General features: G+C 38.5%; 1 protein-coding gene across 2 annotated transcripts in view; it reads left to right on the top strand.

Annotated features, from left to right (window-relative positions):
* LOC113513918 (NGFI-A-binding protein homolog) overlaps positions 1–11,700 on the top strand; it is a 44,237-nt gene extending 32,537 nt beyond the window's left edge. The window contains exons 3-8 of one of the 2 annotated variants that reach the window (XM_052901028.1): positions 324–1,084; positions 1,970–2,097; positions 3,074–3,149; positions 6,574–6,638; positions 7,570–7,645; positions 8,877–11,700. In XM_052901028.1, coding sequence (XP_052756988.1) covers positions 324–1,084; positions 1,970–2,097; positions 3,074–3,149; positions 6,574–6,638; positions 7,570–7,645; positions 8,877–8,981 — 1,211 coding nt within the window. In that variant the 3' untranslated portion in view covers positions 8,982–11,700. Of the gene's footprint in view, positions 1–323; positions 1,085–1,969; positions 2,098–3,073; positions 3,150–6,573; positions 6,639–7,569; positions 7,646–8,860 lie in introns of both variants that reach the window. The other variant, XM_052901027.1, reaches the window with a different exon arrangement.
* Positions 11,701–12,817: the final 1,117 nt, after the last annotated feature.

Below are 12,817 nucleotides of genomic sequence, written 5' to 3'. Positions count from 1 at the left end.
TTTTTAACTATATCTATGTTTATTCAAATAAATTGTTAATTGACTGATTGATTAACATCATCATATCAGCCGTTAACTGCCCACTGTTGGACATAAGCCTTCCCCATAAGGGGAGTTTTGTTAGTAGTTGCCACGATTGACAAATGGGTTGGCAACCGCAGTTAGACTTTTAGAGATGTTTTAAGAGGGACGCTGTTGCGTATCCCTCTTCCATTAAATTCTTTTAGTCGCCTCTTACAACATCTACGAGAAAGGAAGGGGTGGTCTATCCTTTGTCGGGTTACCTTTAAATAGTAATTAATTTTTTTTTGTAATAATTCCAGGGGGTGATGACGTACAGCAGCTCTGTGACGCTGGAGAGGAGGAATTCCTAGAAATAATGGCACTAGTCGGCATGGCTTCCAAACCCCTCCATGTGCGACGGCTCCAAAAAGCACTTCAAGAGTGGGTCACCAACCCAGCACTATTTCAAATCCCCATAGTACCTAACCTTTGTCCTACTGAAAACCCATTCATGCAATGTAACCAAAGATTATTAAATATGCCCCCTACAATCCCATCCGTCTTGCCACGCACTGTAGCGTCCCCGGAAAATAACAGGCCAATGTATAGTCCATCGCCTGGAGCTCCAGAGAACAGTTGTGGTTCTAACGCATCAGCACCCAACGCAAGCCCAGTCCATCAAACAACCACTTTCACCAAAATTGTCCTACCGTCCTCCCCTGCGCCAGCTACCCCAGTCACATCAACAGCTTCTAGATCATTCTCACCGCAAAGTGCCTGTCCACCAGCCTCAGCTGGGTCTAGTCCGAGTTCTGTGACGTCACCGGTCCAGCTCACGCCAGTACTTCTAGATGTTCACGTACAAAAGTTAGCGGTAGCTGCGGAGAAATTGAGTAAACATTTACCACAGTTGGAACCAAAGCCGCAAAACACGAAAAAGAAGATGTGCAAAGATCTGGAACTGGTGATGATGATGCCTGAATCGGATCCACGGAGGATGGAGGAGATTAGGAAATACGCAGCGATATACGGCAGGTTTGACTGTAAAAGAAAACCCGAGAAGCCGTTGACGTTACATGAGGTGAGAATTACATTTTTAAGAATTTTTTTCAACCGACTTCAAAAAGGAGGTTCTCAATACGATTATGTTTTTTTTATGTTTGTTACCTCATAACTCCGCAGTCGTAGTCCGATTTGGAAAGTTCTTTTTTATCTGAAAAGATATACTTGTGTACTTCTTCTTCTTCTGTACTTTTTGCTTGTTCTTCTCAGCTAAAATTGCACTCCGAACTGGGCGGTAGTTTTATAAAAAAACGCTAACAATGGATATTAATATCCCACTTAAGAATAATGGCTTTCGTCCCAGTGTTTATCTATACTTTTTTTTTCAATGGATGATAACGGAATAGTGACCCCGGCTGCGCTAACGGTAGGTATACACTGGCAGAGCACCAGTGAGGGGTGATAAGTGAGGATGAAAGGGCAGGTCAGTTAGCCCATCGTAATAAATACACCTGGAATTCAGCACGATAGTTTTTCAGGAGTGAGCTCGTGGAGGTCGACCTGATAGGGTATATTGCTAGCAATGGGACTGATAGTCCGCATTACTAACAACCCCTTCACATCCCCCCGCCCGTTTGTCTGTAATGAGCCGTTGCGTGCACCAGGTGCCGCTTCTCCCCCCACAGTTTCTGTACTGTGAGCCGTTGCGTTCACTAGATGCCGCTCCTCCCCCCGCAGTTTGTTTGTACTATGAGCCGATGCGTGCACCAGGTGCCGCTTCTCCCCCCACAATTTGTCTGTACTATGAGCCGATGCGTGCACCAGGTGCTGCTTCTCCCCCCATCGTTCTGTACTGTGAGCCGTTGCGTTCAGTAGATGCCGCTCCTCCCCCCGCAGTTTGTGTGTAGTGTGAGCGGTTGCGTGCAGCAGGCGCCTGCCCCACAGTAGTGTGCGCTGTGCCCAGGTGCTGGTGAACGAGGCGGCGGCGCAGCTGTGCGGGCGCGTGCCGGCGCTGCTCACGCGCCGCGACGAGCTGTTCCCGCTCGCGCGCCAGCTCGTGCGCCGCGCCGGCCTGCACTACTCCAAGCACGGGTACGGCCTCCTATTCCTTACAAACACTACGGCTGACCCATATATACCAATATCTATATATCGCAGTTACAATCTCGATATGTTAGTCCAATAAATACTACCAGAGGGAGACTTAGTACAAAAGTCGATTGCTTGGCTACCTCTGTTCCATTCGTGTTTCTACCGTGAAGCAGTTGTGTTTGCATGGCTGTGTTTCGGTTTGAAGGGTGGCGGATATGGCGTGAATTTACTGGGTGCAGAGGAATAACACCTGAGTCCTCAGGAATGGCAACGCATGGGAGGTATCATGGGCGAAACAGTATGCTCTGTTATGTCCATGGTACTGCTCACGTCTATAGGCGACGGTTACCATTTTCCATCAGGTGAGCCGTCAGCTTGTTTGCCATTCTAAGTAGTATAAAAAAAAAATTGTATATTATATATCGGTTATACATATAGCGATATCTATAAATCGTAGATATTATACCTATATATTAGCCCAATAAAGAATATATCGGTTATTCAATATATATTTTAAATACACAATCGGGACATAACACAACTGCTTATTACTTACACTATTTTTTGTTTATTGGTAATTTTTTTTTTATTAATATGTGTTTTAATGTGAATTTAAGCACTGAATAAATATTTTTTTCTATATATTTTTACTACACCTGAAGACTACGCATGAGTATTCTTTATTTACATTGTCCAATATGGAGAATAAAATAGATGAAGCCATGAGATATTTTCTGCCACGAATGCTCAGTTTATGAGCTCCCTGTCAAGGTTTTGCCATTCCTGAGGACCTGTCTCTATATCCTATAATATCACTATCATATTATTTCACACCCTTCAAACCGAAACAGAACCTTGCAAACACAACTGCTTAGCGGCAAAAACAAGAATGGGACAGAAGTGCCGAAGCAAAACGACTTTGTAAAAAGTCCATTTCTGGAAATTCGAAAATATAGAAATTGAATATTTGTTGCAGACTACCTCCCTCGGCGTCTGTGTGCGAGGACCGCGACCGTGATGACGAGGAGACGCCGAGCAAACGACCGCGCCAGGTTGCGCCTACTTCCCACGTAGACCTCACAGTCTAGACTATCACGTAGACCCTGCATCTGTACTAACATGTAGACCTCAGACTTTACCCTTCTGCACTATCCTACCTTTGTATGCCAATCTAACACCTAGTACTGGGGAAAGGATTGCTAGTAATGAGGACTCATCATGATTGATCAATACTGGATCCATCACAATGAGCCAACTGAATTGACTCCACGTTACTATCCCTCTAGAGCAGCCTTTCCCAAATTGAGCAATAACGTCCCCTTGTGAGCGCTGCAGGCCTAAAGGGCGGTAAGAGATCCAGAAAAAAATGGGGGCGTTGTGTAGAGGCTTGGGGGTGATTTGTTGATCTTGAAGTAATAGTGGTTTTTAAGTAGGTGAAAAAATGGGGGCGCTGAAAAATAATTTATTCTCAAAGTGGGCAGTAGACAAAATAAGTTTAGGAACCCCTCTAGCTCTAGAGTAAACGGATAGCGCTGACGAAACTATCATCCCATTTTTACCATTCAGAAAATTTTGTTTCTCGATATAAATATACTTCATCTTCTTCATCATATCAGCCATTAACTGTCCTCTCCATATGGGGGTATGGCCAGTAGTTGCCACGCTTGGCAAGCTGGTTGGCAACCGCAGTTAAGCTTTGGCGATGTTTTAAGAAGCTGCTGCCCATCCTTCTACTATTAGGTTTCTTTAATCGTCTCTTACGACACTTAAGAGAAAGAAAGGGGTGGCCAATTCAATACTGGGACCACACAGCATAAATGTACTTACCCTGATTAAAAACAGGAGTTTATGTTCCACCATCGAAGTTACAATAACATCTGTAAATAAATGTAACAATAAATGTAAAAATATTTAATAATAAAAACTACATAAATCGTTAAATGATAAAACATAAAACATAAATAAACAATGAAGTAAACATAACTTGAAATCACGACGTATAAGGCACATACATATCTCATTAGGTCGTGTATATGGCTCGGATTTTTTGAGGACGCATTGGTTTTCCAGATAAAAATAAAAACATTAAAAAGTACTCACGTTTTGACTTATTGGGACGCGTTTTTTGAACGTCATCGTTTACTTGACATCCCACTGCTGGGCTCAGGGCCTCTCTCTATAATAGGAGAATACCTATAATAACCTTCTGTTTCCACGACGGTTCCGTATCGAGTTTTATATCGATTTGTAATTTTGTTATACCGATGTCTTCTGCTTAGTTTCTTACGTGTTTTTCTGCGAAATTTTGTATATGAAATGGATTGGCGATGCATAGTACCTAATCTTATTCCGTGATCACAAGGAGTTAATTGTAGGCTTGAATGGTCTCAGTTACGTAGACCACATAGGGCATTTAGATTGATTACTTATAACACTACAAACTGAGATTTCTTCGCGACTTTCATTAATATCTCTATTGTTACAGTAACGCCGTTTACCATCAGACAGGCCGTATGCTTGTTTGCCAGCAAAGTAGTATAAAAAAATATCAAAATTATAGTAAAACTAACTGACCCCGCAAACATTGTTTTACCACTTATTGCGAAATATAAAAATCGCGATTAAAATACATGGGTTGATCGTAAAACGATGAAAATTTTAAGTTGTATGTATTTTTCAATGCTAAATTATAATAAAATAAAATTAAAAAAAATGTCAAAAAAATAAAAAAATATATTTTGAGGTGGGTCACCCTTAACATTGACGGGTATGAAAAATAGATGTTGGCCGATTCTCAGACCTACCCAATATGCACATAAAATTTCATAAAAATCGGTAAAGCAGTTTCGGAGGAGTTTGGTAACAAACACCGTGACACGAGAATTTTATATATAAGATTTACCCTTATATTCTTGAATAAGAAGATTTGACTCAAATCGAATCGGATTGGATGTAAGAAAAAAATAATTAATCATTGTAAATAAGAACATTTATCTTATTGCATTATTTGTCAAATTTGAAAATAAAAATTATCACGCAATTAAAACAAAAGCGTGTTGCAATAAAGATTATCCTATACTAGCTTTTACCCGCGAGTTCGTTCGCGTGACCGGGATATGTTCACTGAATATAGGAGCGGTACGGTATTCATGCCTGACCAATAAGGATTATTCTAATATGATAATGTAAATTATGCTATTGGAATAGATATCAGCCATTCAAACAAGAAAATCTATAATAAATATCATGAACGTGTACCTATTAGCCCATATATTTTCTATATAATATATATATACTACATAACATATCATATTAGAATGAATTTAGAATTCTAATAAGAAAATCTTAACAGTAATAAGACAAAGGATATTGTAATTTTTTTTTATGCACAATAATATAAAACCAGGGGGAAAGGGATTGTTAGTAATGGAGACTGAGAATCCTATTGCTAGCAGTATACCCAATCAGGTCGACCTTCTCGCGGTTCTCCCTGGAAACTATCATGGTTAATTCCTGATGAAACCTGACGAAACAGGCCAGTTAGCCCATCATGATGGGCTAACTGGCCTGTTTTCATTCTCATCTATCACCCTTCACTGGTGCTCTGCCGGCGTATCCCGTTAGCGCAGGCGGGGTTACCATACCATTTACATCCATAAAAAAATATATATAAAACCTAAAATGTCACGTACAATGCAGTTTCAGGAAGCTCAGGCTGTGCAATGAACTCCCTGCCTGTCTTTCTCTAGAGACTACAGTATGGGGTTCTTTAAAAAGGGTATATTAAGGTTTCTTCAGGTCCTGCAACGTGTACGGGACACCTCTAGTGTTGCAGGCGTCCATAGGCTACAGTAACTGCTTACTAGACGCTAGTTTATCACCTTCGCGGTATAAAAACAATCTTAGTTGACGGGACCTAGTATAGTGCCCTTAGATACTCCCTTAAAATTACCCACTAAACTGATTAATTTACAAATATTTTACTTTTTATTGGTGGGATAGGCCGATGTCTTGTATTTACATTTGTTGATATTTCAATAACACTATTATTATTATATTAACACGCACGACTGCCTCTATCGAATGCTTGTCTAAATTTCTTTGCAGTTGCCATATCTGTTGTAGTATTATGTTATTAATATATATGATGTTTAGTTAATTTCAGTTGCATTGGTAAGTAGAAAACTATTATTATTATTTCAGTTTACAGCACAGCATGTTTAGTTAGCATTTTCATCTTTCTCATTAGAAGCTTATTGTTCATCACCTTTCAGTTTTTTAACTTAATATAACTAATTATCAATTAACTATTCTTTAACATTTACAATTTGACTATAACTGAGCTAACTTTTTAAAGTATTGTTAACGAATTCTGATCCAATTTAACTAATTTCAGTTAACGATATTTAAAATCAGTTTCAATATTAACTTCCAAAATATATGGCACATTGAATAACATAAATTAATGTGTATTAGGAAGGCGAAGAAGGCAATGGAGTTCGAGCAAGCCCTGACGCAGCTAGGAGCAACTCCAACCATAGGTATATAACATAATAACATGGTCCAAAACTTTTGTATATTTGTACATTGTTTAGAATTAGTTTAACAAAATAACTGTATAGATATTATATTTAAAATATTACAATAAATATGAAGGGAATTCTTTTTGGTTGTTTGCTTGGTTTTCTTACTTAAACGGCTGAACCGATTTTGATTAAGATTAGTATGAAAACTGAGGAAGGGCTTTACTTACTATAATTGGGGTTGTTTTTATATGTGATTATGTGTCAAAATGGTATTATAGCAAGATCTTCATTTAACTCTTTTTATGTAAGTAACTCTGTTTTTGTTCAATTTTTATGGTTTAATAGTTGCACTTTTGATAAAATTAAGTTTAAAATTTCGTAAAAGTACTTATTTGATTCCCCATAGCGTTGTGGTGTTTTAGCAACATTTCGATATTGCTAATTTGAATGAGTATCTTTCAGTATTATAATCATATATTATATTATGTAGGTTTATATTTATGTATGTATGGTATATGTGTATTAGTATTGTATATTCCAATATATATATATATATATATATATATATATATATATATATATATATATATATATATATATATATATATATAATTGTAAATTATATACATATTTATTATTATCGTTTAGATTTCTGTTTGGCACTGCTACTGCCTACTCACTACTTACTACGTCACTGTGTTACGTTGACTGAAATAAATCTCTTTTAGAGATAAGTTCACCTTTGCTTACATTGTTACTAATTGTTATTTGTATATTCCACCACTATATATATATATATATATATATATATATATATATATATATATATATATATATATATATATATATATATATGTGTGTGTGTGTATGTATATGAAACGTTGCCTGAACGAGATCGCTTTTAGCGATAGAGTCGCCTGCAATAAACATCGATGTTCACCATCAGTTGGTGGGGAGTGAAGGCGGAGAGCGACGACGCTGACTCCAGGTGTTCCTACTCCAGCACCAGCACGCCACCACCGGTACGTGAAGTAATTAAAACTTTGCATGAAAATACCTACTATTATTCAGAACTTAGCAGTGGACAAGAAATAAAAAAATAAAAAATAAAAGAGTATATAAACAAGTTTATTTGAATTTACCAGAGGGAGACTTTGTACAAAAGTCGATTGCTTGGGTACCTCTGTCCCATTCGTGTTTCAACCGTGAAGCAGTTGTGTTTGCATGGCTGTGTTTCGGTTTGAAGGGTGAGATATGGCGTGAATTTACTGAGTACAGAGGAATAACACCCGAGTCCTCAGGAATGGCAACGCATGGGGGGTATCATGGGCGAAACAGTATACTCTGTTATGTCCATGGTACTGCTCATATCTATAGGCGACGGTTACCACTTTCCATCAGGTGGGCCGTCAGCTTGTTTGCCATTCTAAGTTTTATAAAAAAAAAAAAAATCGAGACTTATTTTTATTTTATTCTATTTAAATAGAATACGTAAATAAAAATTAAACAATTATATATGATCAGGTATTTATTATTAGACATTTGACATTTTATGGCAGACTTTGTACAAAACTCGATTGCTTGGATATCTCTGTCCCATTCGTGTTTCAACCGTGAAGCAGTTATGTTTGCATGGCTGTGTTACGGTTTTGTAGGGTGGGATATGGCGTGAATTTACTGGGTACAGAGGAATAACACCTGAGTCCTCAGGAATGGCAACGCATGGGGGGTATCATGGGGGAAACAGTATACTCTGTTATGTCCATGGTACTGCTCATGTCTATAGGCGACGGTTACCACTTTCCATCAGGTGGGCCGTCAGCTTGTTTGCTGCTAATAATAAAAATACTGCTACCTATCCCTCTATCATGAGAGTTCTCTTAGTCGCCTCTTACGACACCCACGGGAAAGGAAGGGGTGGCCTATTCTATGCCGGGACTTACACAGCTACTTCCTTATATTATTCCTTATATGCTTTTTTTATTTTTATTCTTTTGTCTCTTTTGCTGTGTATTACGTGTATGGTTTTTTTTTTATTGTAATTTGTGTGCTGTAAGTAATGCAAATAAATTGTCTATCTATCTATCTATCTATATTTGGCTAATTTACTGGCTGTTATTAACAATCTGTACCAAAAACTATTTAGAAAAGGGGAGCTGAAAGCTCGATATTCGTTGTTTGTTATAATGTATGTGTACTTTCTTATGTTATTACATTATTATTGTTGTATTAATAAGAGTGGTTGTGGCGAAGGAAGCGGAGGAGCCGCGGCCGCAGGTGGTGGCGGCGCGCGGCGACAGCATCATCGCCGTCGCCAACCCCGCGCTGCCGCGGCCCGCGCGCAACCACTCCAACTGACCGCCCGCACTCGCTGACGCCACGCTCGCCACTCATACCACGCTCGCCACTCATACCACGCCCGCCACTCATACCACGCTCGCCACTCATACCACGCCCGCCACTCATACCACGCTCGCCACTCATACCACGCCCGCCACTCATACCACGCTCGCCACTCATACCACGCTTGTCACTTATACCACGCCCGCCACTCATACTACGTTCGCCACTCATACCACGCCCGCCACTCATACCACGCCCGCCACTCATACTACGCCCGCGACTCATACCACGCCCGCCACTCATACCACGCTCGCCACGCATACCACGCTCGCCACCTATACCACTTTCGCCACTCATACCATGCTTACCACTCTGTATTACACGTTATATACAGGTTGAAATAGAAATCGTTAGCATCCGTTCGAGGCAGCGTCCTACGTTTTCAACAAACCTCAGGTTCTTATCTTCCTACCAAGGTGTTTCCTAGAGATTACAGCGTGGTTTCTTCAAAAAAGACGTATTAAGGTTTCTTAAGGGTCGACAATGCGCGTGAGAAATCCCTGTTGTTACAGGCGTTCATATGCAACGGTAACCCTGTTTACCATCATACGGGTCGTATGCTTGTTTACCACCATAGTAAAATAAAAAAAGCAACATGAGTCGAAATATGTCCAATAACTTTGCGCTTTATTCGTATAATACGTGTTCAATTATTGAGTTTGTAAGAGAAACTAGATTTTTTATTCCTCATTTGATGACTATTTTGTCATAATTTATAGCATTAGTAGATTCTAAGTATTTCTGCTCTACCGGTTTGACTTACATGTAATTAAAAATTCGACTAGTTTTGGGATCAATTCGTGATCCTTAATCATAAGCAGCTGCAACGCGAGCGCTATCTTGACTACGCGCCTCAGTCCGCTGAGCGCGAGCTTCAGTACTTTAGTACTATTATGCTGTAGTATTACTAACGATTTTTATTTCATCCCATATATAGTGTGTTTTTAATAAAATATCCTAAACTTGCATGAAATAATTTTAACAAAAAGTGGAGTCGATTCTGAAATATCATTTACTAAAGTTATGTCTAAAATGATAACCTTAATTTAATATTTTAACATCATTTTTATGATAGAAAATGGTGCTTCAGAATCGCCATAACATAAGAAAAACATACTACATATGTCATCATCATGCCAGCCTTTAACTGTCTACTGCTGAACATAAGACTCCCCCTTGGGGGGTATTGCCAGTAATACCACGCTTGGCAGGCGGTTTGACAACCGCTAGACTTTACAGATGTTGAAGGACGCTGCTGTCCATCCCTCGCTCTCCCGTAGTCGCCTTTTACGACATCCACGGGAAAAAAAGGGGTGGCCTATTCTATGCCGGGACCACGCGGCACATTATCCAATTATTATTATGAATATTAAAAATAATAACTAACAGACTGTAAAAAAAAGTATATTATTATATTTTTTTCTATTACGCCTTGACCAGACACAATTTTGATTATTCCTCTCCAACCTACCTTACCAGAGGGAGACTTTGTACAAAAGTCGATTGCTTGAGTACCTCTGTCCCATTCGTGTCTCAACCATGAAGCAGTTGAGTTTGAATGGCTGTGTTTCGGTTTGAAGGGTGGGATATGGCGTGAATTTACTGGATACAGAGGAATATCATCTGAGTCCTCTGGAATAGCAACGCATGGGAGGGCGTGTCATGGACGCAACAGTATACTCTGTTATGTCCATGGTACTGCTAATGTCTATGGGCGACGGTTACCAGTTTCCATCAGGTGGGCCGTCAGCTTGTTTGCCATTCTAAGTTGTATAAAAAAAACCTATGGTTGCCTGGACGAGATCGCTATTTAGAGATAAGGTCGCCAATTGTCGCCTCTTTATCTTGCTTCTATGTAATTAATTATTAATTTTTCTGTGTACATATTGATAATCTTTATAATCTGTATCATTCTTTGAAGGAAACAAAAAGGAGTTTTCATTCATTCATTCATTATAATATTTAATTTACATTTACAAAATATTTACACATCTTCCGTCTCCATAATGTACCGACCAGTAGCCATTGTAAATTTAGGTGTGCGCGTAATATTGTAAAAATATTCTTATAGGAGAGATACAATAAGCTTAAGTTACACTCGTATCTTACAAACTGCTAATATATACTTAGATGCAGTTACAAAAACAATTGTAAATAAAATATATTAAATGACTATGTTTGTTTTTAATTTGTACACTGCATGCGTTTGATTTTTTTATGATTCTTTTATATCTATTAATATTATCGCATTGTTTTTACGAAATAAATTAAATTCACTGAGTATATGATAATACAATGTAAGTAATATATATATTAAATATATTTATGGCGCCAAATATCTACTGCTTTTTCTTCTCTCCTCGACTCAAAGGTTTTCTGGAAGAGATTATTTTAGCGATAAGACCGTCTTTTGTACTTCCTTGTTTTGTATTTTTTAAGTCGTGCAAAAAAGAAAGTAAGTAAATATTATTTAATCTGTGACTATACTCTATGGTTGAATAGCAGATTTACTTATTTCATAATTCTGTTATTTATTCGTGTGTATAAACTGGCAACATCGAATATTTAAGAATCATAAACTGTCAAACGCATTCACTAGCTTTATAATGTGTAAAATATAATTTAATTACTGTAAATAATATACGTGTAAACATATAGATCATAATTTGAACATTGCGAGCCATATTGTATTAAGTTATAATAATAATAATACATAAATACACATTATGTTTCTACATTTTGTTTTATTTATATACTTATTTTTAAAAGACAAACGAGGAGACTTTTTTTAATGGGTGATAATGAAATGGTAATCCCTCTTGCGCTATCGGTATACGCTGGCGGGACACCAGTGAGAGATGGTAGACGACGATGAAAGCAGATCAGTTAGCCCACGATGATGAATTTGACAAGAATTAACCATGATGGTTTCCAGGGGGAACCGCGTGGAGGTCGACCTGAGAGGGTATATTGCTAGCAATGGTGCTATTAGACCTTATTACTAACAATCCCTTTCCCCCCAAACGAGCAGACTGATCTAAAGGTATGTTATGGTAGGTCTAGAAACGCTCGAGGTAAGGCGAAAGTGTAATTTGATGGTGCACTTTTATCGGTTGATCAACGGCAGAATAGACAATCCTGCAGCTCTCAGCCGTTGTTCTTTGTACGCACCCCAACGCTGCATGCGATTGCGTGCTTGTCGACTACTATCGGCACCGCCGCCACGCACATGTACTGCTCAGTTTGCTCCCACTTATCAGGCTATTTCTCTGCTCAATTCTCTGATTGCTCAGCAGCCAGATATTGATATATTTAATGACAAATTAGATATATTTTTTAAATATTGTTTAAACTTTTTATGTTTGTAAAATAAGCCTATGGCTCACTACATGTTTTGGGAGACTGTAAGTGTGGCGAGTAATCTATACTTATAATAAATCTGTAGAAAGATCAATTCTGTACATGAAATATATTTCCAAAATAACTATCGGGGGGTGAATAGTGATCGATACTGATGCCAAAAATGCAATCAGTAAAATTTCTGTCTGTCTGTCTGTCTGTATGTTCGTTATAGAAACAAAAACTACTCGACGGATTTTAACGAAACTTGATACAATTATTCTTCATACTCCTGGGCAGGTTATAGTATACTTTTCATCACACTACGATCAATAGGAGCAGAGCAGTGAAGGGAAATGTGCCTGTACATCAAAACCACTGAACTGCGAGGAAGGACATAGGCTACTTATTTTACGAAAAACGACGGAAACGAGGACGAAGCCGTAGGCAAC

The sequence above is a fragment of the Galleria mellonella genome, unplaced genomic scaffold, assembly GCF_026898425.1.
Source record: "Galleria mellonella isolate WM207_F2 unplaced genomic scaffold, CSIRO_AGI_GalMel_v1 utg1267, whole genome shotgun sequence".
NCBI classification, from domain to species: Eukaryota; Metazoa; Arthropoda; class Insecta; order Lepidoptera; family Pyralidae; genus Galleria; species Galleria mellonella.
The sequence above is the reverse complement of the archived record's forward strand: the minus strand, read 5'-3'. Positions and strand labels throughout refer to the sequence as shown.